General features: G+C 36.9%; 1 protein-coding gene across 1 annotated transcript in view; it reads right to left on the reverse strand.

Annotated features, from left to right (window-relative positions):
- LOC136876437 (trafficking protein particle complex subunit 2-like protein) overlaps window positions 1-25,571 on the reverse strand; it is an 83,701-nt gene that overhangs the window by 31,792 nt on the left and 26,338 nt on the right. The window contains exons 3-4 of the mRNA XM_067150412.2: window positions 6,099-6,186; window positions 5,912-5,991 (exon numbers count right to left, since the gene is read on the reverse strand). Coding sequence (XP_067006513.1) covers window positions 5,912-5,991; window positions 6,099-6,186 — 168 coding nt within the window. The remainder of the gene's footprint in view (window positions 1-5,911; window positions 5,992-6,098; window positions 6,187-25,571) is intronic.

Genomic DNA, 25,571 nt, shown 5'->3' on the forward strand with positions numbered 1-25,571 from the left:
TGTTTAGTTGTTTTGAATGAAGAAGTATACGGGACTGGTGATTCATTGGTTCTTTTCCTTGAAGGGGCAGCACCCTCTACTGATGTTTGTTTCATCTTTGAAATATGGTAAGTTTCGAGACTTCTAAGCTGACCTGTCTTAAATGACTTCACTTCATAATTGAGCACAATGGACAAAGGCTGCCACAATTCCAACAACCTGGATAAACATTTGCCCACAGAAAGCCACCAGGTGCACATATGCTTTTAAATTTTCCTTCACCTCACACCGACACAAATAGGTCTTATGGCGACAATGGAAAAGGAAAGGGATGGGAGTGGGAAAGAAGTAGCTATAGCTAATTAAAGGTAGAGCCATAACATTTGTCTGGTGTGAAAATGGGAAACCACGGAAACCATCTTCAGGGTGCCACCTGTGGGGTTCGAACCACTATCTCCGGAGTGCAAGCTAACAGCAGCGCGCCCCTAATTGCACGACACCAATTCACTTGGTCTGATTCCTTAGCTTTGTACATATGACGGCTTCCCCATAATCACACATTAAATTGAATAACACTTCTCATAACAATTAAGAACACTGCCACTACAACATCTATTTTTTTTTTTTTGCTATTTGTTTTACGTCACATCGACAAAGATAGGTCTTATGGCGACGATGGGATGGTGTGAAAATGGGAAACCACGGAAAACCATCTTCAGGGCTGCCGACAGTGGGGTTCGAACTCACTATCTCCCGAATAATGGATACTGGCCGCACTTAAGCGACTGCAGCTATTGAGCTCGGTACACTACAACTTCAAACAATACTGGAGTACAATGGTATACCTAGGCATATTATAACACTTATTGTCTCAAAACCTGACTATTGCTACAAGGCTAAAAATTACACATCTCTATTCCCTCACAGGAAGTATGTGAGTGAGACGATCGGTCTGTAATGAGCCTCCCGAAAATAGTATAAACTCGTGCTCCACACATTTGTATCACTCATGAACTTAGATGCCATTACTTGGCAAATGCACAGATTAATATATTGCATCACACGCCCGCGCGATTATGCGAAGCGCAACACTATTTATCTATACATATAAAATAACATGACCTGACTGACTGATTCATCATCGCCAAGCCAAAACTACTGAACATAAAAAAATGAAATTTTGTGGATACATTTATATTACATTGTAGGTGCTCAAAAGGAAGGATTTTTGGATATTCCATCACTAAGGGAGCGAAAAGGGGGGGGGGGTGAATTTAAAATCAGTACATCTATATCTCAAAAACTTAACAGTTTAAAGACGTCAACATTGGTGTTTGGAATCTCCATTAAAAACAAAGAAACATTTGTTTTTGTTTATGGAAAATCTACTTAAGAGGGGTAATAATAAGTTAAAAAGGGACTAAATCCTTTTTATGAGGATACTTATATTTCAAAAACTGAAGATGTTACCGACGTGAAATTTGGTGCATGTTATCTCCTTTAAAAATAAAGAAACATGTATGTTTTTGTTTTCTGATAATTCACACATAAAGGAGGGGGGATGAAAAGAAGTGGAAATGGGGGTGAATTTTTAAAATGAGTATATCTCAAAACTCAAGATGTAAAAATTGGTATTTGGAATCTCCTTTAAAAATACACACACATTTTTCTGTTTTCAAAGAATCCACTTAAGGGGTGGGGAGTGAAAAGGACTGAAGAAGTGGTTGAGTCTTTTAATGGGGATACTTATCTCAAAAACAGAATGTTACAGACATGAAAATTGGTATTTGGTACCTCCTTTAAAAGTAAAGTAAAGTAACACTTTTTTTTATTGTTTTTGGAAAATTCATCTCAGAGGGTGAAAAGGACTGAAAATGGGTTGAATTCTTTTTATGAGGATGCATATATCTCAAAAACTTAAAATGTTATAAATGTGATAATTAGTACTTGGAATCTCCTTTAAAAATAAGGAAATACACATTTTTTGTTTTGGAAAATCCACTTAAGTGGGGTTAAAAAAAGTGAAAATGGGGTGAACTTTTAAAAAGAGTATCTCAAAAACGAAACATGTACCGAAAATTGGTATTTGGAATCTCCTTTAGAAATAAAGAAATATGTATTTTTGTTTTCGGATAATCCACTTAAAGTGGGGAGAAAAGAAGAAGGAGAAGTTGAATTCTGATACCTATATCTCGAAAACTGAAGATGATAGACTCCTACTTGAGGGATTTTCAGATAATGTCTTAGTGCAACACCGAGGAATGATTACTGTTATCAAATTACGAAATCCACGCGATCAAAGCTGCGGGTAACAGCTAGTCAAGTAATAAATTAAAATTCGCCAGATTTGCCTCCAAATGGCTCCTAAAATCTCTAGAAAAGTTACTAGTCGCTATCTTTGAAATTCTGTCACTAAATTACTAAAAAAGGACTTCAAATCTAGCGACTAGTCTCTAGAATCGTCTAGACTGATGCGAATGAATACGAACATAGCACACAAGAACGAGAGATTGACAATCGATGTACGCGTCGCGATATACAGGTTTCAATAAACATCGCACATTTGCGCGTGCTTCTCATAGTAATAAACGTTGATATTTCATTTGAAAGCGGCTAAAGAGCGAAGGACTACCGGCCATTGGTGTACACAGCTGAAATGGTGGGATTTGAATGTTTGAAGCTCACCAAAAAATAAGCTAAAATCGGGAGAAATAATAGAATAATCAGAAGGCGGGAAAAACTGTCGAAAACTGGGAGTCTCCCACCTAAATTGGGAAAGTTAGCAGGTATGATTATATAAAACGTGTTTGCGAAATTAATAACTGGTTTGATAGAAGGCAGTTTGGGTTTAGGAAAGGTTATTCCACTGAAGTTGAACTTGTAGGATTCCAGCAAGATATAGCTGATATTGTGGATTCAGGAGGTCTATTGGATTGTATTGCGATTGACCTGTCTTAGGCATTTGATAGGGTAGATCATGGGAGACTACTGGCAAAAATGAGTGCAACTGGACTTGACAAAAGAATGACTGAATGGGTGGCTCTGTCTCTAGAAAATAGAACTCAGAGAATTATAGTAGGCAAAGCTTTATCTGTCCCTGTATTAATTAAGAGGGGAATTCCTCAAGGCAGTATTATTGGAAAGATGATGTTATTCTGTACAGAGTAATAAATAAGTTTACAAGATTGTGAGCAACTGCAAAATAACCTCGATAATGTTGTGAGATGGACAGTAGGCAATGGTATGATGAGAAACAGGATTAAAAGTCAGGTTATGAGTTTCACAAATAGGAAAAGTCCTCTCGGTTTTAATTACTGCGTTGATGGGGTGAAAGTTCCCTTTGGGGATCATTGTAAATACCTAGGTATTAATATAAGGAAAGATCTTCACTGGGGTAATCACATAAATATGATTGTAAATAAAGGGTACAAATCTATGCACATGGTTATGAGGGTATTTAGGGGTTGTAGTACGGATGTAAATGAGAGGGCATATAAGTCTCTGGTAAGACCCCAACTAGAGTATGGTTCTAATGTATGGGACCCTCACCAGGATTACTTTATTCAAGGACTGGAAAAAATCCAAAGAAAAGCAGCTCGATTTGTTCTGGGTGATTTCCGACAAAAGAGTAGCATTACAAAAATGTTGCAAAGTTTGGGCTGGGAAGACTTGGGAGAAAGGAGACAAGCTGCTTGACTAAGTGGTATGTCACAGAAATTACTTGCAAAAATAAGTGGTATGTTCCGAGCTGTCAGTGGAGAGATGGCTTGGAAGGACATCAGTGGACGAATAAGTTTGAGTGGTGTCTTTAAAAGTAGGAAAGATCACAATATGAAGATGAAGTTGGAATTCAAGAGGACAAATTTGGGCAAATATTTGTTTATAGGAAGGGGAGTTAGGGATTGGAATAACTTACCAATTTCTTTGCAATCGTTTAAGAAAAGGCTAGGAAAATGACAGATAGGGAATCTGCCACCTGGGCTACTCCCCGAAATGCAGATCAGTAGTGACTGATCTTGATTGTCAGCTACACCCAGACCATAGTTGTCTACCAAGTCAAATCTTTGCCCCTGTCCAATTCTGGCGTTACTATCACCTGAGCCGGGCTGAGTGGCTCAGACGGTTCAGGTGCTGGCCCTCTGACCCCAACTTGGCAGGTTCGATCTTGGCTCAGTCTGGTGGTATTTGAAGGTGCTCAAATACGTCAGCCTCGTGTCGGTAGAGTTACTGGCATGTAAAAGAACTCCCGCGGGACTAAATTCCGTCACCTCGACGTCTCCGAAAACCGTAAAAGTGTAGTTAGTGGGACGTAAAGCAAATAGCATTATTATTATTACCACCACCTGAAATTATCTTGATATCATTGCTGTCGTGTCTGCTATATAAACTGTTCATTATCTCACAGAGTGCCTCGACTTAGTCGTCAAAAGCTTCGTCGGCTGTAGGAGAATATATACTTGTATAATGTTGATGTTGAAAGGGTGACTTTGAATCTGTATCATCATTTGTTCTGAGATAAGTACTAAGTTCCTGACATACTTCCTGTATTCAGATAATATAAAAATTCAAACTCCATTCCAGCGGTTACGGTTTTCTGGTTCACTGCCAGAATAGTAAAGCATTCCCTGTTCAAGATGACTAATTTCCGAGTCTGGGAGAATACACATCCTAAATACAGTACTGTCCACCTGTTCAGTTTTGTATTCACAACCTGACATACTAAAATTAATGACAACAAATTTAAATAAATCAGAATCTATCATCATAGAATAACCAAGTGCACATTCTACAGACTTTACATAACATACTGTATTGGCCCGAACATAAGACGGCCTAGTGTATATGATGACAATTTTTGGAAAGTATTCACAAGAAAAGTTAGTTAATTAATGCAATTACAATATATTCAAGTTCTCTTATAACTAAGATAATGCAATAAGCCCTAACATAAATTTAAGAACAAATGTTTTATATAAAGTATAGTGGGCTTTCCTCTGTTTTGGAACGCTGATAGGCAATCAACTTTATTGACATAATCTGCCAGTAGGCATCGTGCAATAGTAGTGAGATGTAATAAATATAGTCCCAAACATAGCATCATTTGATTTCATCACTCCAGGCTTGCCTTAAATTCAGTTAGGCTATGGCTAGATGGTTATTTTTAAATCTAACAATTTTTACGGAAATGAATGTAGCACTTTATTCCAATGCAGTTAAGTTTCAGAGCATGCTGGATACAGGATATATTTTTAATGTAGTTGCCATTGCTGTAGGGCCTCTGTGTAGAGCATCGTGCATTTTTTAATATTTCAAGCATTTTGAAAATTTATGACAGAATTAAGCATAACACTGAAAGCGATTGTTTCTTTATTGGTTGTTAGACACTGTTGTAAACAGAAACGACAGAGAAGGTGGTGGATACATCCAACTGGTGATCTTTCATATTCAATGGACAAATGTTACATTTAAAAACACCCGTTTAGCCTTACCAGAACTTTTAACTCATCTGTCACCTCCAATCTACAATACCTTCAATCTAATAACTTTGTGACTAATACATTATTTGTGTACTACTGTTTTCAGTCGTAAGTGACTGCATCATTTCAGACTGTTCTGTGTTTATAGAGTCAGACCTGAATAATGACATGGTTACGTCAATGACTACACAAAACACTCGGAAAATTAAAACTTGGATACATTGTATGCGCACAGTTCTGCCGGGGTTATCACTGTAATGAAGCTTGGATTAAGCTATGTGTTTATTTTATTGTTAGAGAAGTAATTGTAACTTACATGTAACATTTATTAATCAACCCAACCTCTCTTTTTTTTATTCCTTCCAAATTAATAAACTTGAGTGGTGTTCTATTCACAAAAGAAATATTGATTAAAAAGAGAAATGCTGCTAGTGGATGAATAAATCAATACTCACTTGGAAATAATAAGATCACCAGGAATGTAAAAAGGGTTACAGACAACATCTGTATACAAGTTATGCAGACGGCGGAACATCTGAAACATTACAGTAATCCTCAGAAAAGTAATTTAGGATGCTGTACATCTGACAATATATTAACTGATAGTGTGAAAGAGAGCCATTACAACTATCCATAACGTACCGTTCTAACTTCATTATCACGGAGTAAAGTATTAGATGCCTCCACGACAATGATGAATTTAATCTTTGTGTTTGTAACATATCCAAAGCTGCAAATAAGTAAAGGATAATCATGGAATATTCCAAAACTACATGCCACCAACTAATGATCTGATATGGTAAATCAAAACCTCGGCAACGCATGCATGATTTTTAAAAATAACAAGTCGCGTCCCAATGGTACAGTTTCCAAGTAAAATTGGAGGTCTCACAACTACGGTCAACAATATTATCGGTCATGTAAAATCACTAGCTTGCTTGCTTAATATGCTAAATCATGCACACATATCCAAGGGCAAAAATAACACATCTCTAAATTACCTTCACTTATAACAAAATGGTCTGAAGGTCTTTAGTCGACTGTAAAGCAAAAATAAATGCTGTACAACCAGGCGAGATAATGCAACAGCTGGGAATCACAGCCCTTTATGTTCGACTCTGGCTTACTGATTAGATCACCAGATTTGTAAAAAGGATTACAGACGACATCTGTATACAAGTTATGCAGGCGGTGGAACATCTGAAATATTACAATAATTTATTTTTCCTATTGGCTTTACGTCGCACTGACACAGATAGATCTTGTGGCGATGATGGGACAGGAAAGGCCTAGGACTGAGAAGGAAGCGTCCGTGGCCTTAATTAAGGTACAGTCCCAGCATTTGCCTGGTGTGAAAACGGAAAATCATCTTCAGGGCTGCCGAAAGTGGGGTTCGAACGAACTATCTCCCGAATACTGGATACTGGCCACACTTAAGCGACTGCAGCTATCAAGCTCGGTATTACAATAATCCTCAGAGAAGTAATTTAGGATGCTGTCCAATGGGTCCCAGGTTTGATTCCCAGCTGGGTCAGAGATTTAACCTTCTTTGGTTATTTTATCTGGCTCAGGGAGTGGATGTTTGCGCTGTCTTTGATATCAGACTTCATCTTAGGTAGGGCACCATTCTCGCAGACCCATGGGCATCAATCATGTGAAATTAATGTCATTATGGCCCGTATTGACAATTATTATTAACAAAGATTGGAGGGTCCACATATTCAATACTGTAAATTATATGTTGTAATTATTTATTTAATCAGTATGTATTAGGGATTAGTTTCAACCCTTCCACTGGGTCATTAGCCTCAATCACAATTGGAAAATACATTATATGCAACTTACAGTCATCAATGTTGTGGCTGTTGGTGAGCAGAAATCAGTGAAGCAACAGAAGTCCTTATTATGTAATATGTAAAAAAATTTCTTGTCATCATTTTAGGTAAACAAAAACATTTAAAAAACTGAAGAATTTGTGCAAAGCAAATTATTGTAGGAAGCTTTGTTATGTAAAAATTATAACATATTTAGGCCTATGAAGAAATGGACTATGAAGATTTATGTTCAAAGAGACCTGGGTATTTACATTTCCTGATTTAAATTGTATTATTTTGTTAACTGTAGAAAGGGATGTGGAATTTTTATACATGACTTGTGAGGCAGAGTGTGCCACGTGTAAGTAGTTCTTTCCTGTCATTTTGTAATATCCGCTAATATGCAATATGCGATTCCCGAAGAATATTGTCATTGGCCAAAAGTACAAGTGTTTTTATTGGCCGGTATATTAGAATTTTTAATTGGTGAATGTGGCAAACTGGAGTGTTGCTATTGGTCATTTGTAATCACTCTATTTCTTGTTTGTGGCTCCTCGCATGTGCGAGTCACTTTATCCGCGTCTTTGAATTTGGAGCACTAGAGCGGACGGATGGGTCTTCAGCCGGCCGAGGTAAGCGCTTTGTTTTTTCCTTATGTTATTTAAATGCAGTCTTATGTTTCGGACTATTCCCACTTGATGAAAGTTCAGTAATTATGTAGAATTTTATCTCGTGTGCCGGAGTTTCCTCTAGTTTTCCACATTTTCCAAAATAGAGCATTTATATGCCTTAGCATTTATGGTAGTCGGCAACGTTGTTTTATGGGGCAGACCTTCTTTTCTAACTCTAGTTGTAATTGCAGTAACTGTAACACTTTCTTGAATTGTGTAATTAATTTTGTTTCGTTCAAGGTTGCCTCCTTTCATTCTGTAAATTCTGGATCTGTATGTCAAAGTTTGTTCATGACCGAAGAGCTTAATTGTTTCCCTTACACATCTTTTGCTTGTATCTCAAGTATCAGTTAATCCGCAGTTCATTTATTTGTTCATTAATAATTGTATATTCTTTTTCTCAATAATTATTTGTCTGTTGGGTGTATTATTGTAAGTCTTTTCTCCCCATAACGTCATACATTCCCATCGACCTCGTAGGGCCCTTGCACCTTCCACTCTCCTGTCTTAGTTGTCATTTTTAGGCCTGTAAGTGTTCCCTTGTATTTGATTTAATATTGCGTATCGAAAGATACTCGTCACATTTCCATGTTTTGATGTGAATTCACCGCCACTGCGTCATTTTTCTATCTCCTTATTCATAATATTAAGTGTTTCTATTATTTACTATTTCTGTATTCACATTTTATGCCTATTATTATTATTATTATTATTATTATTATTATTATTATTATTATTATTATTATTATTATTCTAATTATTATTTATCTGTGTATAATACGCGTGGTCTCAAACCTGCCGGTTACAAATATATCATATTGGCATGTCTTGATTCACTGATATAACATGTTGTATGATCATACATGAGTCCATTTAAACTAATGTAATTTGTTCTTGGAAAAAAGAAAAAAAACCTATGTTCTTGATATATGATTTAAATATTACACATTTAAGACAATGTACTGCTCCAGCAGCCGATGTGTTAACACAAGATACATCAGGATGTATGTGGCAGGTAGGAACCCTCTTTGGAGGCAGCTGTACCCAGTGAGTGCACCCCTGCCTATTGCGAGTCCCAGAGCACGCTGACCCGGTGTTTAATATCTGGTAAAGGTCGCAATGAAGACCTCAATGGCACGTATGGCGGAGAAGATGAACTTCGGTACGGTAGAGATGCACTTCAATACAGAACAAAAATGAAATTTTTAGCTTATAATTCTTATATTAGCAGTATACGAGTATTCATCCAATCACTTTAGCCATGCGCTTTGGTGTGCCGAGTTAGCTAACTCGCAATGTCCCACGAGAACCAACCGCAGTCATGAATGGTAATGCCGCTAACATACCAAGAGTTCACTAAAATGTTCATTGGACTGAAACCCAGAAAAGGACTTGGACCACACAACATCCCTTTGGAGTTAATTCACGGTGGAGGCTTACCTGTGAAGACGGGAATTTTTTGCTGCTGGAAAACCCATGAAGTACCTGGTGACCTCAAAAATGCTGCTATCTTTAAAAGGGTGGTCGCAGAATAGTAATTATTGTGGTTTATCCCTGCTATCCATAGAAGGTAAACTTCTTGCAAGAATTCTGCTCAGCTACCTCCAAGTCATCTCCGAGAGGATTCTTCCCGACTCGACGTGGTCTGCGAGCCTGAAGAGAAATAACTTCTGCATGGCAACTCCAGGAAAAATGTAGATAGCAACAGAATGCTTTGTTTTTAGTATTTTACTATCTGGTAAAGATTTTAGATTCCATCCAAAGGTCTGCCATGTGGACGATGTTGGGATGCTTTGGCTGCCCTGACTTCTTTATACCCTGGTCCAGTGCTCTATGATGGTATGTCTGGACAGGTTCTCCATCACTCTGCAATCACTCACATATCGACTGAAGCATAACTGCTTGGGGTCTGGGAGATTGTGGGTTTGAATCCTACTGTCAGGGAACCCATTAATGGTTTTCTGTGGTTTCCATTTTCACACCATGCCTTTGCTTCCCTTGTCAATAGGGCAAACCGATTCCTTCCGAATCCTTGTACCCGTACCTACTTCTCTTAGCTGATATCTGATGCTTAATCCAATAAATTTTACATAAACATGAGCATATTTGCATTTCTAAACTGACAACATTTCGTCATTGCCAGGACAAAACCTCCTATGTGAAATATTTTAGCTTAGAACTTTGGCCGGTAAGGTTCTGTCATCTAAAGTGCAATATTGTGTGAATATTGTCAAGGCATTCTCGCTCTTCATAATGTATGTGCTGCGGGTCAGTATATCTCCAAAAATATTATCACCTATAGGAGGTTTTTTCCCCGGCAACGACGATTTATTGATAACAGGCTATAGCAAAATTACTAATGAGCATTTGGCAAGTAGTAAATAGGAATACGAAATAGTTTACAGGAATACACGTTAATGAAAAACATTGATTTACATGCCTCAGACTGAAGGACTAGTGTTATTATCTTCCAAGTTTGTGAAGAAAATTGCTCATTTTTTATAACTAAACTCTCCAATACCTGGTATAATAGCAAAGAAATATCTCAAGTATTTCACCCATACCCTTCTGTAGAAAAACAAGTGCAGTAGACAAATCATGGCACAGACTATTGGCTACAATGAGTACTATCAAGCAATGCAAGCTTCTAGTACCGCTCTGGCCATCTAGCCAAAACCATAATGAACTTTTGGTGTGGGGCCACGGCGGTACTTTGGGGTGCTGGGAATGTTTATGGTATTTAGTATGTATATTGAACACTTAAGTGAAATATCACTTTGGGACATTTCTTGCTATGCACTCTGGCAGTCAACGTGTTAAAATTTAGACTTGATCAATTGACAAATTTTTGAGAAACAATTTCTTAAATTTGATGCATGGTTGAAACATGTTTAAAAACAGACACTTTTTGTGTTCCACCTGCGATTAAAAAAAATTAAAATATAAACTAAAATTTCAAAAACCACATGACCTAACACGACATGAAACAAGGAAAATGATGGTGTGGGTGTATTTTCTGAAGATCTATTTATTATTTCATAAACCACCTCCAAACTCGAGTACACATAATATTTTGGTTGATAGCAGTCTAATACATTTATTTTGACAGTGTAGTTTCTGCATGAATGTTTCTTAGCCCATGGTTGCTTAAAAATTGATGTTTGCATTACAACAATGTGTTTTCATTTTGAAGTGTTACGTAAAGTATTTGAGTGTCAGAGTGCCAGTTTCAATTTATTCACAATTTCCAGCAATTATTTTCCAAATAGGAATACTGTACCATTGGGTCCATTCTTTAAAATATATATATATATATATATATATATATATATATATATATATATATTGCACCCTTGAAAATTGGTTATTGGTTTGTATGGAAAGAATATTTTATTACTGGGGTGGAACAATGCATAAAATTATCATCCAGGAAGGAGATTTCAACTCTGCACTGTCTGCTAGCCCGCAGTGAAACAGGTTTTCCCCCTGCCGTGTAAGCGAGTCTGGATTTTTTTTTTTTTTTTTGTGCCTTGTTGAAGACGCCAGATGAGTAGCACGTGGACATGAACTCTACCAGACCAAAAGCGATTAATACTTTGAGATTTTGACGTCATGATATTTAACCAATTGGATCGCAAGGTTAGCCCGATCGCTAAATCTCAGCCAATAAAATTCAATTAACAAACACACCTACGTCTTGAAGAAATAAATACTGCGCCATTTCACTGTTCTATAGTTGCTGTATTAGGAACAAAAATGGCGCTCCGGCTATTAACGGATCAGAATAAAAGCAATTAACAGCGGTACGAACTGAAGAGATAATAAATTCAACCGGCAATCACGGAAAGAACCACTTATAGAAGGCGGTGCGAAAGAATGACGAGAGCGGATTATTTAAATCGATTATTGAAAAAAAGTCTTCCATTAGAAAAAATCTCAATTGAGCACTGCATCGAAGAAAGACGGAATCCCGTAAAGAAACCCACTACTAATCGGAGTTTTTAATCAACTGTTGGAGATAAGATCAAATCTACGATAACCCGCAAAACATCAGCTGTGATTGACATATACGTGAGATTAAAGACCAGCTGATAAGAAACGTCAAGTTGGAGCTGTACTACGTCACGGTTGGGCTCGGAACATTTTATTTGCCCGATACTGCACAACGTCAAGAGAGCTGAATTAAACGGAAAATAGAGTGCAATTCTAAAAGCACGTAAATTTCACAACGTTTCGGCGAGCAAGGCAGTTTGAAATAAGACAATATTTAGAGTCTTGTAGGCAAATTAGACGGACCAGAAAACAAATATATTTTTCGCATTAGCATTACTAAGTAGATTACAGCATGTACAAATCAACTAATGCCTTGTATTGTTCTGTCCTTGACGCAATGAAGACCACCATGATGTTCTAAGAAGCTGAGGCAAAGACTACTCTGGCTATGGTGACGCTTGACGAGATGGATGATCCAGGAGGACAGTAGTCAGCTGTGATGACGAGATGAACCCTATTACTTAAGCCGAACCATGGAGCGAGGCCTACCATCCCATGACGATCAACAGCGAGATGGAAGTCAAAATCCAATAAGCAAAGATAAGTCCCCATTTGAGTCGTGTCGTAAGTAGAAAACCTTATTCTTTTAGTTAATATATAATGTGCATTATGACATTGTGTGTGCGTAGTTAATATACGAGTGTGCTCACAAGGAGATAGGTATTCATCTGAAAATACCGTAAATTCCAGACATAGGCGTTAAAATACCAGTGAATGCCGTTCGTAAGTTTGTCAATATGATAGTGGAGAAGTGATTGATATTTTTCATAATTCGTTGTCAGTGAAGTGTTAGAGTATTAAGAGGAAGTTAATATTTATATGCGTGATGGCTTTAACAAATAACAAGCGTAAAGATCGTATTTAGGGAGTGTTACAATGAAATATAGTGGCACAATTTTAAGGTTACGATGTGCTGTTCTTTGATACTATGACAGTAATGATAATGATTTATATATGTGTAGGTTAAGGCACATATGTTGCGTATTTTGATGAAACGAGTGCTTCGATTATAAATGCTACGCGATAATGGTAGTGTTAAATGGTGAATGTAATTAGCATATGAGTTGCTAGTATATTTTGATGGTGATAATTATTGTTATTTAGGAAGTTGGTCATAGTATTTCTTCGAGAGATGGAAGTATGTGTAGGTTGCACATGCTAAGGTATAGGGATTGAAACGTACTGTTTCTGATTGCTATTTTATTCCCTAATATATATATGATACAGATTAGGATACGATCTTAATGCCATCACTATAGAATTAATTGAGTAAGTAGGATCATCAGAAGAGCCGAGAGACCACTTACGTCAATATTTAGGCCTTCACTGATATATCAACGATTATTTTCATGTATTCTCACTTACGGCAATTCAACTTATGATTTTATGGGAGCAGTATAAGACATCACTGGTAACTTAGTCTTTCATATGTGGATTTTAGATGAAGATAGAGTCTTCCTATGTGTCAATTTTTCCACCCATGGTATTATTCGTTGGAATATTAATTGAATACACTTGGTAATGTTATGTTAAGTCATAAACGCACTTTAACTGAATTTTAACCATGAATTAAAATAATAATTGAATGATTTAGCCATATAAGCCTTACGATGGAATTAATTTGAGAATGCTTACGACTTAAAGTGGACTTAGATTTGCTTATATGGAGGCCAACTAGCACGAAATATGAAACGTTTAAAGAATTTGGAACCTCAAATAGAGAAAATCCCAAAATCTTCTCACACGATTTTTTCTACTGTGCGTGGACATTGATATGAAGTGTTTCAACCGAGTGATATGCATTTCTGCAATTGCATGTGAATTTAGGTTCAGACGATTGAATTTTGGTAATTTTTGAGAAGCAACTTAACTTAATATTGAAAGATTCCAGATCTTAATTAATTAATTAATTGATTAATTATTAGCCATTTTCTTTGCGTTTTTCACATTTTCAATTGAAACCCAATTTGAACATTGTATATAGTAGGGATATAGCTTATTTTACTTAAACCTTTTGGATGCATCCAATCATTACAATCATTATAATAATTGTAATTATTACAATTATCCAACTTTTACAATTATGTTGAGTGATTTTACTTGGTTATATAATTTATTTATTTTTCTTTTCATTTGAATCCCTTGGATACTACTTAATTATAATACAATTCTTTGACAGGCCAGGACTAGGATACAGATGAATGAGGCCTAATTTCATTTATTTATTAGAGGTTTTCCTAAACCTATTTCCTTCAAGGCAACATCATTACATTATTTAGATGCTGATTGCGTAGGAAACCAGCCATAATGCATAAATAATTTTTTTCAAGATAATCTACGTTTATTTCAACTCATACTTAGACAAACTTATGAATAAAAGCTGAGTAGTGGAAACATTAAATTCTTTCAATGTCTACTTAGAATAAGTATTAGATATAAGCTTGTAATGACTAATTTGATTGCGAGTATGATGATGACATGTATGGAGTTCTTGACAAGCCATGATAATCTGATTTTTACGATAAATTCCGGTATCATACATGTACGGTAACCGACTAATAGCGTGTTGAAGACGTTCATCTACGTAGGTTGGGATTTACCGTAGGCCATCGGTGTTCTTTCTCACGCGGAACTCACAACCCAGGAATATCTGGCAGATGAAATTATTATTAAGAGCTAGTCTGGAAACTCGTGTATCCCACCTGGACGCGGGTTGGTGCATGTAGTTAATTGGCGCCACAACAGTAGGGCAATTCAAGAGAAAGACACCGTGGGAGTAATGTGTGGCAAATAGAGAAAGACACCGTGGAGTAAAGCGTCGCCAAAGACATGTAGTAATTGATGCCGCAAGAGTGGAGCAATTCAAGAGAAAAACACCGTGGGAGAGAGACGTTGGTCATCAGACCATGTACATGTGATGCTACGTCATATTCAGAATGAAGAGAAAGGTATTAAGGTCAAGAAATGGAGGTATCGTGCAAAACTTAGTTATATCTGGTAAAAGAAGTTGTCGTTTGACCAGATAAATTTTTATATTGGGATCGAAGAAAGCACAGGAGGACAGTGGACTGTGAAGTCGAGTAGATGCCCAATAATAATAATCAGAGATAAAAAAGAAAAGAAACGGATGGATGAGATGAAGAAAATATTTCAGGACGGCTGGAAATAGTCGAATTTCTGTCTAGAGGAAGCTGAAGTAGAATATGAAGACTTTATAATTGTAAATATAAACATTGTAAGTGAATTTAAGAAATGTTGCTAAAATGTTAGCTACAATTTATTATGAAATAACTTAGATATAGGAAGTAGATGGTAAGAAATTGAGTTATTTGAACCTTTTTAATTATTTATGCCAGAATTAAGATTTGGAATCTTAGTCATTAGGGTAAATGTTTCATATTTCATGGAGTAATTGGGTCATCCTCGTAAGCAAAGCCTAGTCAGAGTAGTTAAGCCTATATTTAAGCATTGTATCAATACAGTTGAGTGAGTAAGAATAAGAATATTTGTGAATATTGAACTATAGAGAAGTTAGGGCAGAATTAGAGTATTATCTGAAATAATAGAGAACTCGGAAATAATACGTAAAAGTAAAGATGTCAACGTTAAGCCAATTAAAAGCACAATTTGAAGAGTACCAGAAGGTACAGGAGGAGAAGCAAGAAGAGAAGGAAAGAAAGCAGAAAGAAGAACAACAGGGAATGTTCGAAATCTTAAAAGGAATGATGGAAAAGCAACAGCAAATGATGGAAGAAAACCGAAAGCGCGATAAGGAAGAACAGGAAGAAAAGGAGAAGAGGCAGGAAGAGAAGGAGAGGAAACAGAAGGAAGAACAGGAAGAGAAGGAGAGGAAACAGAAGGAAGAACAGGAAGAGAAGGAGAGGAAACAGAAGGAAGAACAGGAAGAGAAGGAGAGGAAACAGAAGGAAGAACAGGAAGAGAAACATAAGCAGATGATGGAGGAGATGAAGCAGATGAAGGAGGAGATGAAGAAAAGTCATCGAGAGCAAGAAGAAAGACACAAAATAATAATGACGGAGATGAAAGAAGAGATCTTGAAAATAGGATCAGAAATGGGCAAGATCAAGAACCACATGGAGGAATGGAAGGCAGAAATTAGCGGAAATATGGAAGAGAAAAACCAGAAAATACAAGAAGAAATAAACGACATCAAGAAAGAGATGATAGGGAGCAATAGCTATCTACAATCTCTAAAGGAGAATGAGATAAAGAACCTGACAGACAATATGGAGAGATTACATATAGATTCCCAAGAGAAATGGAAACAATGCGAGGAGAAGATTGGGGAGTTAAGCGGCGAAATACAGACAACGAATGCTGATTTGGAAAAGAAATACGAACAAGCTGCAGATCAGATCGGAAATAAAATAACGGAAATAAGAGACGAGATCGAGCACAACAAAGAAGAATTAAATCTGAGGATGAGTAAATCTGAGGAAGGACTTCGGCAGATACAAGCTCAAATACGAGAGATCCGGGATGAAGAACATGGAAGGACCGTTACGATATCCAACGACGAGTGTCGTAAGAACGTGGAATTTCAGATAAATGAGAGAGAAGCTACAAGTATACCGGTTACACGTTCGAATCACAGTATTGTGGAAAGGAGTACAGAGAATGGAAGCAGTGGGAGTCCCACTATAATAAACGTAATAAAGACATTCGACGATAGGCCTAAACACTTTAATAACACCACGAGTATGTCACCGAAACGTTTTCTTCGGGAAATGGATGATTATTTTAGAGAGCATGGTATCCCGGAGGAGAAGAAACTGAAAATAGTAGAAAAACACTTGGATGCAAATCCTAGTTTGTGGTTCCAAGCATTCAAATATACTTTTCACGAGTACAGCGATTTTAAAACAGCATTCTTGCAGCGCTTCTGGAATCCAGACATTCAGCATAACCTACGTTTAGAACTCTATTCCCGTAAATATGCTTCAAATGGTCAAACAGGGTTCAGCGATTTCTTTGCCCACCAATTTTACCGTTTTCAGGACCTGGATTCACCACCCAGCGAACTCGAAGCAATTAAGACTATACAACGTCAATTTCCATTAGACGTTCAACGGTTATTAGCTACTGCTAACCCGGTAACCGCTGTACAAATGGAGACAACGCTAAGGCAGATTGACATGACTACGGTACCACACCCTCACAGGATAGCTAGGAACGGTTACAGTGAAGAAACTGTTAACATACTTACGCAAGATGATACGAGCAGAAATACTCTGGAAGAACGTAGAAATATAAATAGAAAAAGGCAATGGGGTAATCCAGAAAATGGAAGAAAGGAGGAAGAAAAATGTCATTGCAGGAGAGGAGTCTATGGTCAAGGGACATATATGGGAAATAGAAGGTATAAGCCCAATATGCGACTGAGGAACCAGTATCGAGAAGGCAGAGGAAGAAACAATTTCAGAGAGAGACCCCGATATGAAAGAAGGAATGTTAGGGATAGCCAAGAAAAGGAAAGTTACAACCAAAGATACATTCAGGAACTGAATGAGGCCCGAAATGATAAAATTAAATGGGAAAAGGCTATCAAAGATCAAGACGTAAATACTGACGTGGAAGGAGCCGAGAGTCTTGAATTACAAAGATTCAAGAAGCGAAGACAGGAAGAACAGGCGCTAAATCCCAACACAAAGGAATTTGAGTATAGGGGAGAGAGCGAAAGGCCAACAAGCAAAAAAAAAACGCTGATTTCAAATTAGAAGGCGAAATTGAAAATGTAGAAAACGCAGGGAATTTCAAAATTAACAGTTATTTTATAACGCAAGTAGATTCGTGGGAGATTGATTCTGAAGAATTGGTTAAGGACTTAACACAGCATCATATGAAGAAAAGATATAATTTACCCATTATAGTAGCAAGAGTAGGAGAGCTTAAAGTACATTGCCTTGTGGATTCTGGAGCCAGTATTAGTGTGTTATCCAAAGAGCTTTTCCAAGATATGAATAAAAGAATGAAACTACTAACAATACCAGTCTCAAAAATTAAGATACGGGGTATTGTACCTGACAAGACAGTGGAGTGTAATGTACAAACATATCTGGAGATTAATATAGGAAACAGAAATTTTGAACACCCATTCGTAGTCATGAACCGAATCAAATATAACATCATACTAGGAATAGATTTTATGACAGTCACAGGAATGACCATTGACATGGAGAAACAAGAGATAAGATTTCCTATTTGCGATGAGAATACCGAAGAAAAACAGGAAAGAATTAAGATCAATGAGGACGATGGTGTAGTTAATAATGTGAAAGTCGAGGAAGAAGGAGAGGACTCACACTCAGAAAGGGATTCGAAATTGCAGATAGAAGGGAATGAAATGTCAATGTCATGTGAGAATATACTAGAAAGTATTGAGAAGGTCATGATTACAGTGGAGGAAGAAAACATACCAAACATCTTAGAGGCAGTTGCAAATGCCAAAATTTCACCTGTTGAAAAATCCAAACTTCACGGAATCTTGCAGGAATATTCAGACCTATTCAGGAACAAGCCAGGACAGATTCCCAATTTTAGGTATAAGTTGTTGGTGAATGATTGGACACCTTTTAAAGGGAAATTATATGGGGTACCAGAGAAATATTTCTCAGAAGTAAAAGAAATTATAAAAGGCATGGAGGATGATGGAATTATCATGAAAACATCTAGTCCATATTTGAACCCGTTAGTAATAGTTGTGAAAAGCAACGGGAAACTGAGAATTTGCCTAGACACGCGATCCTTAAATACCTGATTAATTCCTGAATATAATACTGTACCGAAGATTAAGGATATTGTACAAAAATTCCGAGACATGAGGTATTTTTCGACGATGGATTTCACATCTTCCTATCATCATATTGTCCTTGAAGAAAAGTCTCGACTGCTAACGGGATTCATGTTTGACAGTCAGACTTATGTCTACTGTCGGTTGCCTTTCGGACTGAAGAACAGTTGTGCCGTTTTGGTGAGAGCCCTGGATAGGAATTTAACTCCAGAGGTGAAGGAATTTCTAACTTGTTATGTAGACGACCTCATCTTGGCAACCAAGACATTCGATGATCATTGTGATAAGCTGGAGAAGTTATTTCAGAATCTAAGGACAGCTGGATTCAAAATCAACATAGCCAAGTCCAAGTTTTGTCAGGAAGAAGTATTATTTGTTGGTCACATGATAGATGGCACAGGGGTACGACCAAACCCAGTAAAAATCCAGGCGATATGCGACTTTCCTCGACCAAAACGCATTAAACATGTACGACAATTCCTCGGAATGGCTCAGTTCTCTTCTAACCACTGTAAAGGCTACACTCAAACTGCAGCACCCCTACAGGATCTGTTGAAGACAAATAACAGATGGAAGTGGGATGAAAAAGCAGAAAGGGCATTCCAAGAATTGAAAACTTTGCTGACCAGAAGTATAAAGCTAGGCTATCCTAATTTCGAAAAGGAATTTATTATCCAGTCAGATGCCTTGAATGTCGGTATAGGCGCGTGTTTATACCAAGAGGAAGAAGGGACACCTCCTAAAAGAATATATTTAGCCTTCACCAGTCGAAAGTTGAGGAGTCATGAAATTCATTACACTACTACAGAACAAGAGCTACTGGCGATAGTCTATGCTTTACAGCAGTGGAAAAAGACCATCTAAGGATATCCGATAACTGTCAGATCGGATCACAAAGCGTTAACTTTCGGACTTAAAGCAGCAATGACGAACGAAAGGATAACAAGATGGATGTTGTTCACTCAACAATTCCAGATAAAGATAGAATACTGTAGTGGAAAGGAAAATATCCTAGCCGATGCTCTAAGTCGAAATCCCGTGGACAACATGGAGGAAGTCCATAAAATAGAGCTAATTCCAGAAGATGAGGATATTCTAGAAAAATTACGGAATATTGTACAGTTGCAACGTCAGGATGAGAAGTTGAAGAATATCATAGACAAGTTAGAAAGTAGAGATTGTGATTCTGAGGCAAGGTCGAAAATATCAAGAGTATACAGCATCAAACGGGGTATGCTCATGGCTAAGACAGGCAAAGATCAAGAAAGAGTACGCATCGTATTACCTTCAGTATTATATAGAGAAGTGATCTGGCACGTACATCGAATCACAGGACATGGCGGTATGGAGAAAGTGACTCAAGTTATCCTAGAAAAGTTCACTTGGAAAGGAAACAGAAGGACTATAAGGAATATAGTACGAACATGTGATATCTGCCGGAAAGTTAAACAAGGTAATTGTCTAATAAGGCATGAACCAAGGGCCATACTACCGCACAAAGCCAGAGAGCTATATGCCATCGATATATTTGGTAAGCTTCCTACGGCTAAGAAAGGAAATAAATTCATCGTGGTAGTTATGGACGTCTTCTCAAAGTATGTATCACTACAACCAATACAGCGTGCTAATTCGAAACAAGTAATACGACGTCTAGTTAAACATATATTGCCTAACATGGGAAAACCCGAGAGATTGTTGTCCGACAGAGGAACTCAGTTTACATCACTTCAATTTAAAGAGGCTATGGAAGAGATGGGAATTAAACATGTTCTATGTTCAATAAGACACCCAGCGTCCAACCCAGTCGAAAGAAATATGAAAGAAATAGCTAAATTTGCCGGATATACTGTTCCAAGCAACACTGGAAGTGGATAGATGTGCTTGAGAAAATTGAAGAAAGTATTAATAACACTGTCCACGAATCCAGCGGCCAAATTCCAAAAGTTATTCACTACAATATTAGACCTGAGAGACCATGGGACAAAATAATTCAGCTACCGACCGAACCAAGCTTAGACCAAGATAAGCTGAACCAACTAGTTCGAGAGAGGCTGTATAAACAATCCCAGAGGAGACTGAGGAGGATACAACACAAGAAATTCCATCCTGAATTGAAGAAGGGCGACCTTATATTAGTAAAGAAGCCAGCAATCTCCAATGTATCCACTAAAGTATTTGCAAAGTTCGTACATTTATTCGATGGACCATTTGTTATACATCGATCATTTGGGAACAACGCGTACGAAGTTCACGATCTGAATGGTAGAAGTAAAGGAATACACAACGCGACAAATATTAAGTTATACTTCAAGGAACAAAGGGATTAGAATCTATCAAACATCACAGTTAAACAAGGAATGGGAACTGGAATGGCCTATGACTTGAACAAACCGATTAATCTGTAAAAACTTACAGTGATGCTCTCACAATTCTAACTAAGAACAGTGAAAAGTCCCATTATGATATTAGAAAAATATAAGATAAATATATAGCAAGCCATATATTTAAATCAACGTGGGAGGAGTAAATGTGCCATTTCACTGTTCTATAGTTGCTGTATTAGGAACAAAAATGGCGCTCCGGCTATTAACGGATCAGAATAAAAGCAATTAACAGCGGTACGAACTGAAGAGATAATAAATTCAACCGGCAATCACGGAAAGAACCACTTATAGAAGGCGGTGCGAAAGAATGACGAGAGCGGATTATTTAAATCGATTATTGAAAAAAAAGTCTTCCATTAGAAAAAATCTCAATTGAGCACTGCATCGAAGAAAGACGGAATCCCGTAAAGAAACCCACTACTAATCGGAGTTTTTAATCAACTGTTGGAGATAAGATCAAATCTACGATAACCCGCAAAACATCAGCTGTGATTGACATATACGTGAGATTAAAGACCAGCTGATAAGAAACGTCAAGTTGGAGCTGTACTACGTCACGGTTGGGCTCGGAACATTTTATTTGCCCGATACTGCACAACGTCAAGAGAGCTGAATTAAACGGAAAATAGAGTGCAATTCTAAAAGCACGTAAATTTCACAACGTTTCGGCGAGCAAGGCAGTTTGAAATAAGACAATATTTAGAGTCTTGTAGGCAAATTAGACGGACCAGAAAACAAATATATTTTTCGCATTAGCATTACTAAGTAGATTACAGCATGTACAAATCAACTAATGCCTTGTATTGTTCTGTCCTTGACGCAATGAAGACCACCATGATGTTCTAAGAAGCTGAGGCAAAGACTACTCTGGCTATGGTGACGCTTGACGAGATGGATGATCCAGGAGGACAGTAGTCAGCTGTGATGACGAGATGAACCCTATTACTTAAGCCGAACCATGGAGCGAGGCCTACCATCCCATGACGATCAACAGCGAGATGGAAGTCAAAATCCAATAAGCAAAGATAAGTCCCCATTTGAGTCGTGTCGTAAGTAGAAAACCTTATTCTTTTAGTTAATATATAATGTGCATTATGACATTGTGTGTGCGTAGTTAATATACGAGTGTGCTCACAAGGAGATAGGTATTCATCTGAAAATACCGTAAATTCCAGACATAGGCGTTAAAATACCAGTGAATGCCGTTCGTAAGTTTGTCAATATGATAGTGGAGAAGTGATTGATATTTTTCATAATTCGTTGTCAGTGAAGTGTTAGAGCATTAAGAGGAAGTTAATATTTATATGCGTGATGGCTTTAACAAATAACAAGCGTAAAGATCGTATTTAGGGAGTGTTACAATGAAATTTAGTGGCACAATTTTAAGGTTACGATGTGCTGTTCTTTGATACTATGACAGTAATGATAATGATTTATATATGTGTAGGTTAAGGCACATATGTTGCGTATTTTGATGAAACGAGTGCTTCGATTATAAATGCTACGCGATAATGGTAGTGTTAAATGGTGAATGTAATTAGCATATGAGTTGCTAGTATATTTTGATGGTGATAATTATTGTTATTTAGGAAGTTGGTCATAGTATTTCTTCGAGAGATGGAAGTATGTGTAGGTTGCACATGCTAAGGTATAGGGATTGAAACGTACTGTTTCTGATTGCTATTTTATTCCCTAATATATATATGATACAGATTAGGATACGATCTTAATGCCATCACTATAGAATTAATTGAGTAAGTAGGATCATCAGAAGAGCCGAGAGACCACTTACGTCAATATTTAGGCCTTCACTGATATATCAACGATTATTTTCATGTATTCTCACTTACGGCAATTCAACTTATGATTTTATGGGAGCAGTATAAGACATCACTGGTAACTTAGTCTTTCATATGTGGATTTTAGATGAAGATAGAGTCTTCCTATGTGTCAATTTTTCCACCCATGGTATTATTCGTTGGAATATTAATTGAATACACTTGGTAATGTTATGTTAAGTCATAAACGCACTTTAACTGAATTTTAACCATGAATTAAAATAATAATTGAATGATTTAGCCATATAAGCCTTACGATGGAATTAATTTGAGAATGCTTACGACTTAAAGTGGACTTAGATTTGCTTATATGGAGGCCAACTAGCACGAAATATGAAACGTTTAAAGAATTTGGAACCTCAAATAGAGAAAATCCCAAAATCTTCTCACACGATTTTTTCTACTGTGCGTGGACATTGATATGAAGTGTTTCAACCGAGTGATATGCATTTCTGCAATTGCATGTGAATTTAGGTTCAGACGATTGAATTTTGGTAATTTTTGAGAAGCAACTTAACTTAACATTGAAAGATTCCAGATCTTAATTAATTAATTAATTGATTAATTATTAGCCATTTTCTTTGCGTTTTTCACATTTTCAATTGAAACCCAATTTGAACATTGTATATAGTAGGGATATAGCTTATTTTACTTAAACCTTTTGGATGCATCCAATCATTACAATCATTATAATAATTGTAATTATTACAATTATCCAACTTTTACAATTATGTTGAGTGATTTTACTTGGTTATATAATTTATTTATTTTTCTTTTCATTTGAATCCCTTGGATACTACTTAATTATAATACAATTCTTTGACAGGCCAGGACTAGGATACAGATGAATGAGGCCTAATTTCATTTATTTATTAGAGGTTTTCCTAAACCTATTTCCTTCAAGGCAACATCATTACATTATTTTGATGCTGATTGCGTAGGAAACCAGCCATAATGCATAAATGATTTTTTTCAAGATAATCTACGTTTATTTCAACTCATACTTAGACAAACTTATGAATAAAAGCTGAGTAGTGGAAACATTAAATTCTTTCAATGTCTACTTAGAATAAGTATTAGATATAAGCTTGTAATGACTAATTTGATTGCGAGTATGATGATGACATGTATGGAGTTCTTGACAAGCCATGATAATCTGATTTTTACGATAAATTCCGGTATCATACATGTACGGTAACCGACTAATAGCGTGTTGAAGACGTTCATCTACGTAGGTTGGGATTTACCGTACGCCATCGGTGTTCTTTCTCACGCGGAACTCACAACCCAGGAATATTTGGCAGATGAAATTATTATTAAGAGCTAGTCTGGAAACTCGTGTATCCCACCTGGACGCGGGTTGGTGCAATACCCATGTATCTGGGGGAATCTTCCTCATTTGCTCTGTTGCTCTTTTGTGTCTTCAGTTGTCTACGTGAGTAATTGCTTCGCACAAGTACAAGTAATCGTGTTGTAAGAGCACATGTGTTATTGGAGACGGCATATACGACATCGAACATTACAAGCATTCATTTGATGAAAGACGATATTTTTTTTCTGCTTCTGAGGAAATTTTAAGAAACGGAAATATTGGAAACGCAGCAGTTCAGATTTCCTTAATTTTATAAATCTGAGGAAAATTTAAAGTACGTAAAAACTGTGCCAGCTTGGAGAATCGAGTGTGTGTTGGGAACTATTTCTAAAACAAACCTTTTAGTTTCAGCTTTCACCAGAAGACGGAAGATCACTAGCAGTCCTGAATTATTTTGGAAGAATGGAACTTCAGCATTACGACGGAGTTTGTAATTGTCCTAAGTCCTCGCCTGCTGCAGCCATGTGTAACTAAAATTTGAGGCATAATTTAGCCCAGGGGAGAATAATATCGGAGATGGAGTTTGGTTAAATATTCACTGATCATCAACCGAGTCCAGAAGCCAAGTCTATTACAGCTAAGATTTTAAATTATACTTTTCTCTATTTTCTGTTGTAATAATTATGTAGACGTAGTCTTTGCTTGAATATTTGAGATCATTTCTAATACTCTTTGTAGTTAGGAATTTCACTCTTCTTTCACTGGTGTTGGTAGATTTGATGTGTGTGAGAGTGTATTTGGGACCTATAATTTGTTCTATTTGAGTGAGTGCTTTGTGACATGTTCTCACTGTCCCATGATAAGTCGAGGAAAGTGTTAAAAATATTTGACCCACGCGATAACATTTATTCATTTATAAAATAATGATGGAATAATTTTTGAATAATTTGGGACAGAATATCGACGTGTTCTGTGAATTTAGGATTTTTCCTTGATGTTTTGTGGTTTATCATAGATTCGAGATAGGATAGAGTCATCTATGATTTCATTAAACCATAGCCTACGATGACGCGACCGCGCGCGTATAATAATAATAATAATAATAATAATAATAATAATAATTGACATTATTACGGTCTAATAGAATGTTTAAAGGTCATGAGTGTAATTATTACTGTGCTTATAAATGATTCATGTGTGCTATATTGAAGTAGATGTTGGCCTGGAATATT

Source organism: Anabrus simplex, chromosome 6, assembly GCF_040414725.1.
Source record: "Anabrus simplex isolate iqAnaSimp1 chromosome 6, ASM4041472v1, whole genome shotgun sequence".
NCBI lineage: Eukaryota > Metazoa > Arthropoda > Insecta > Orthoptera > Tettigoniidae > Anabrus > Anabrus simplex.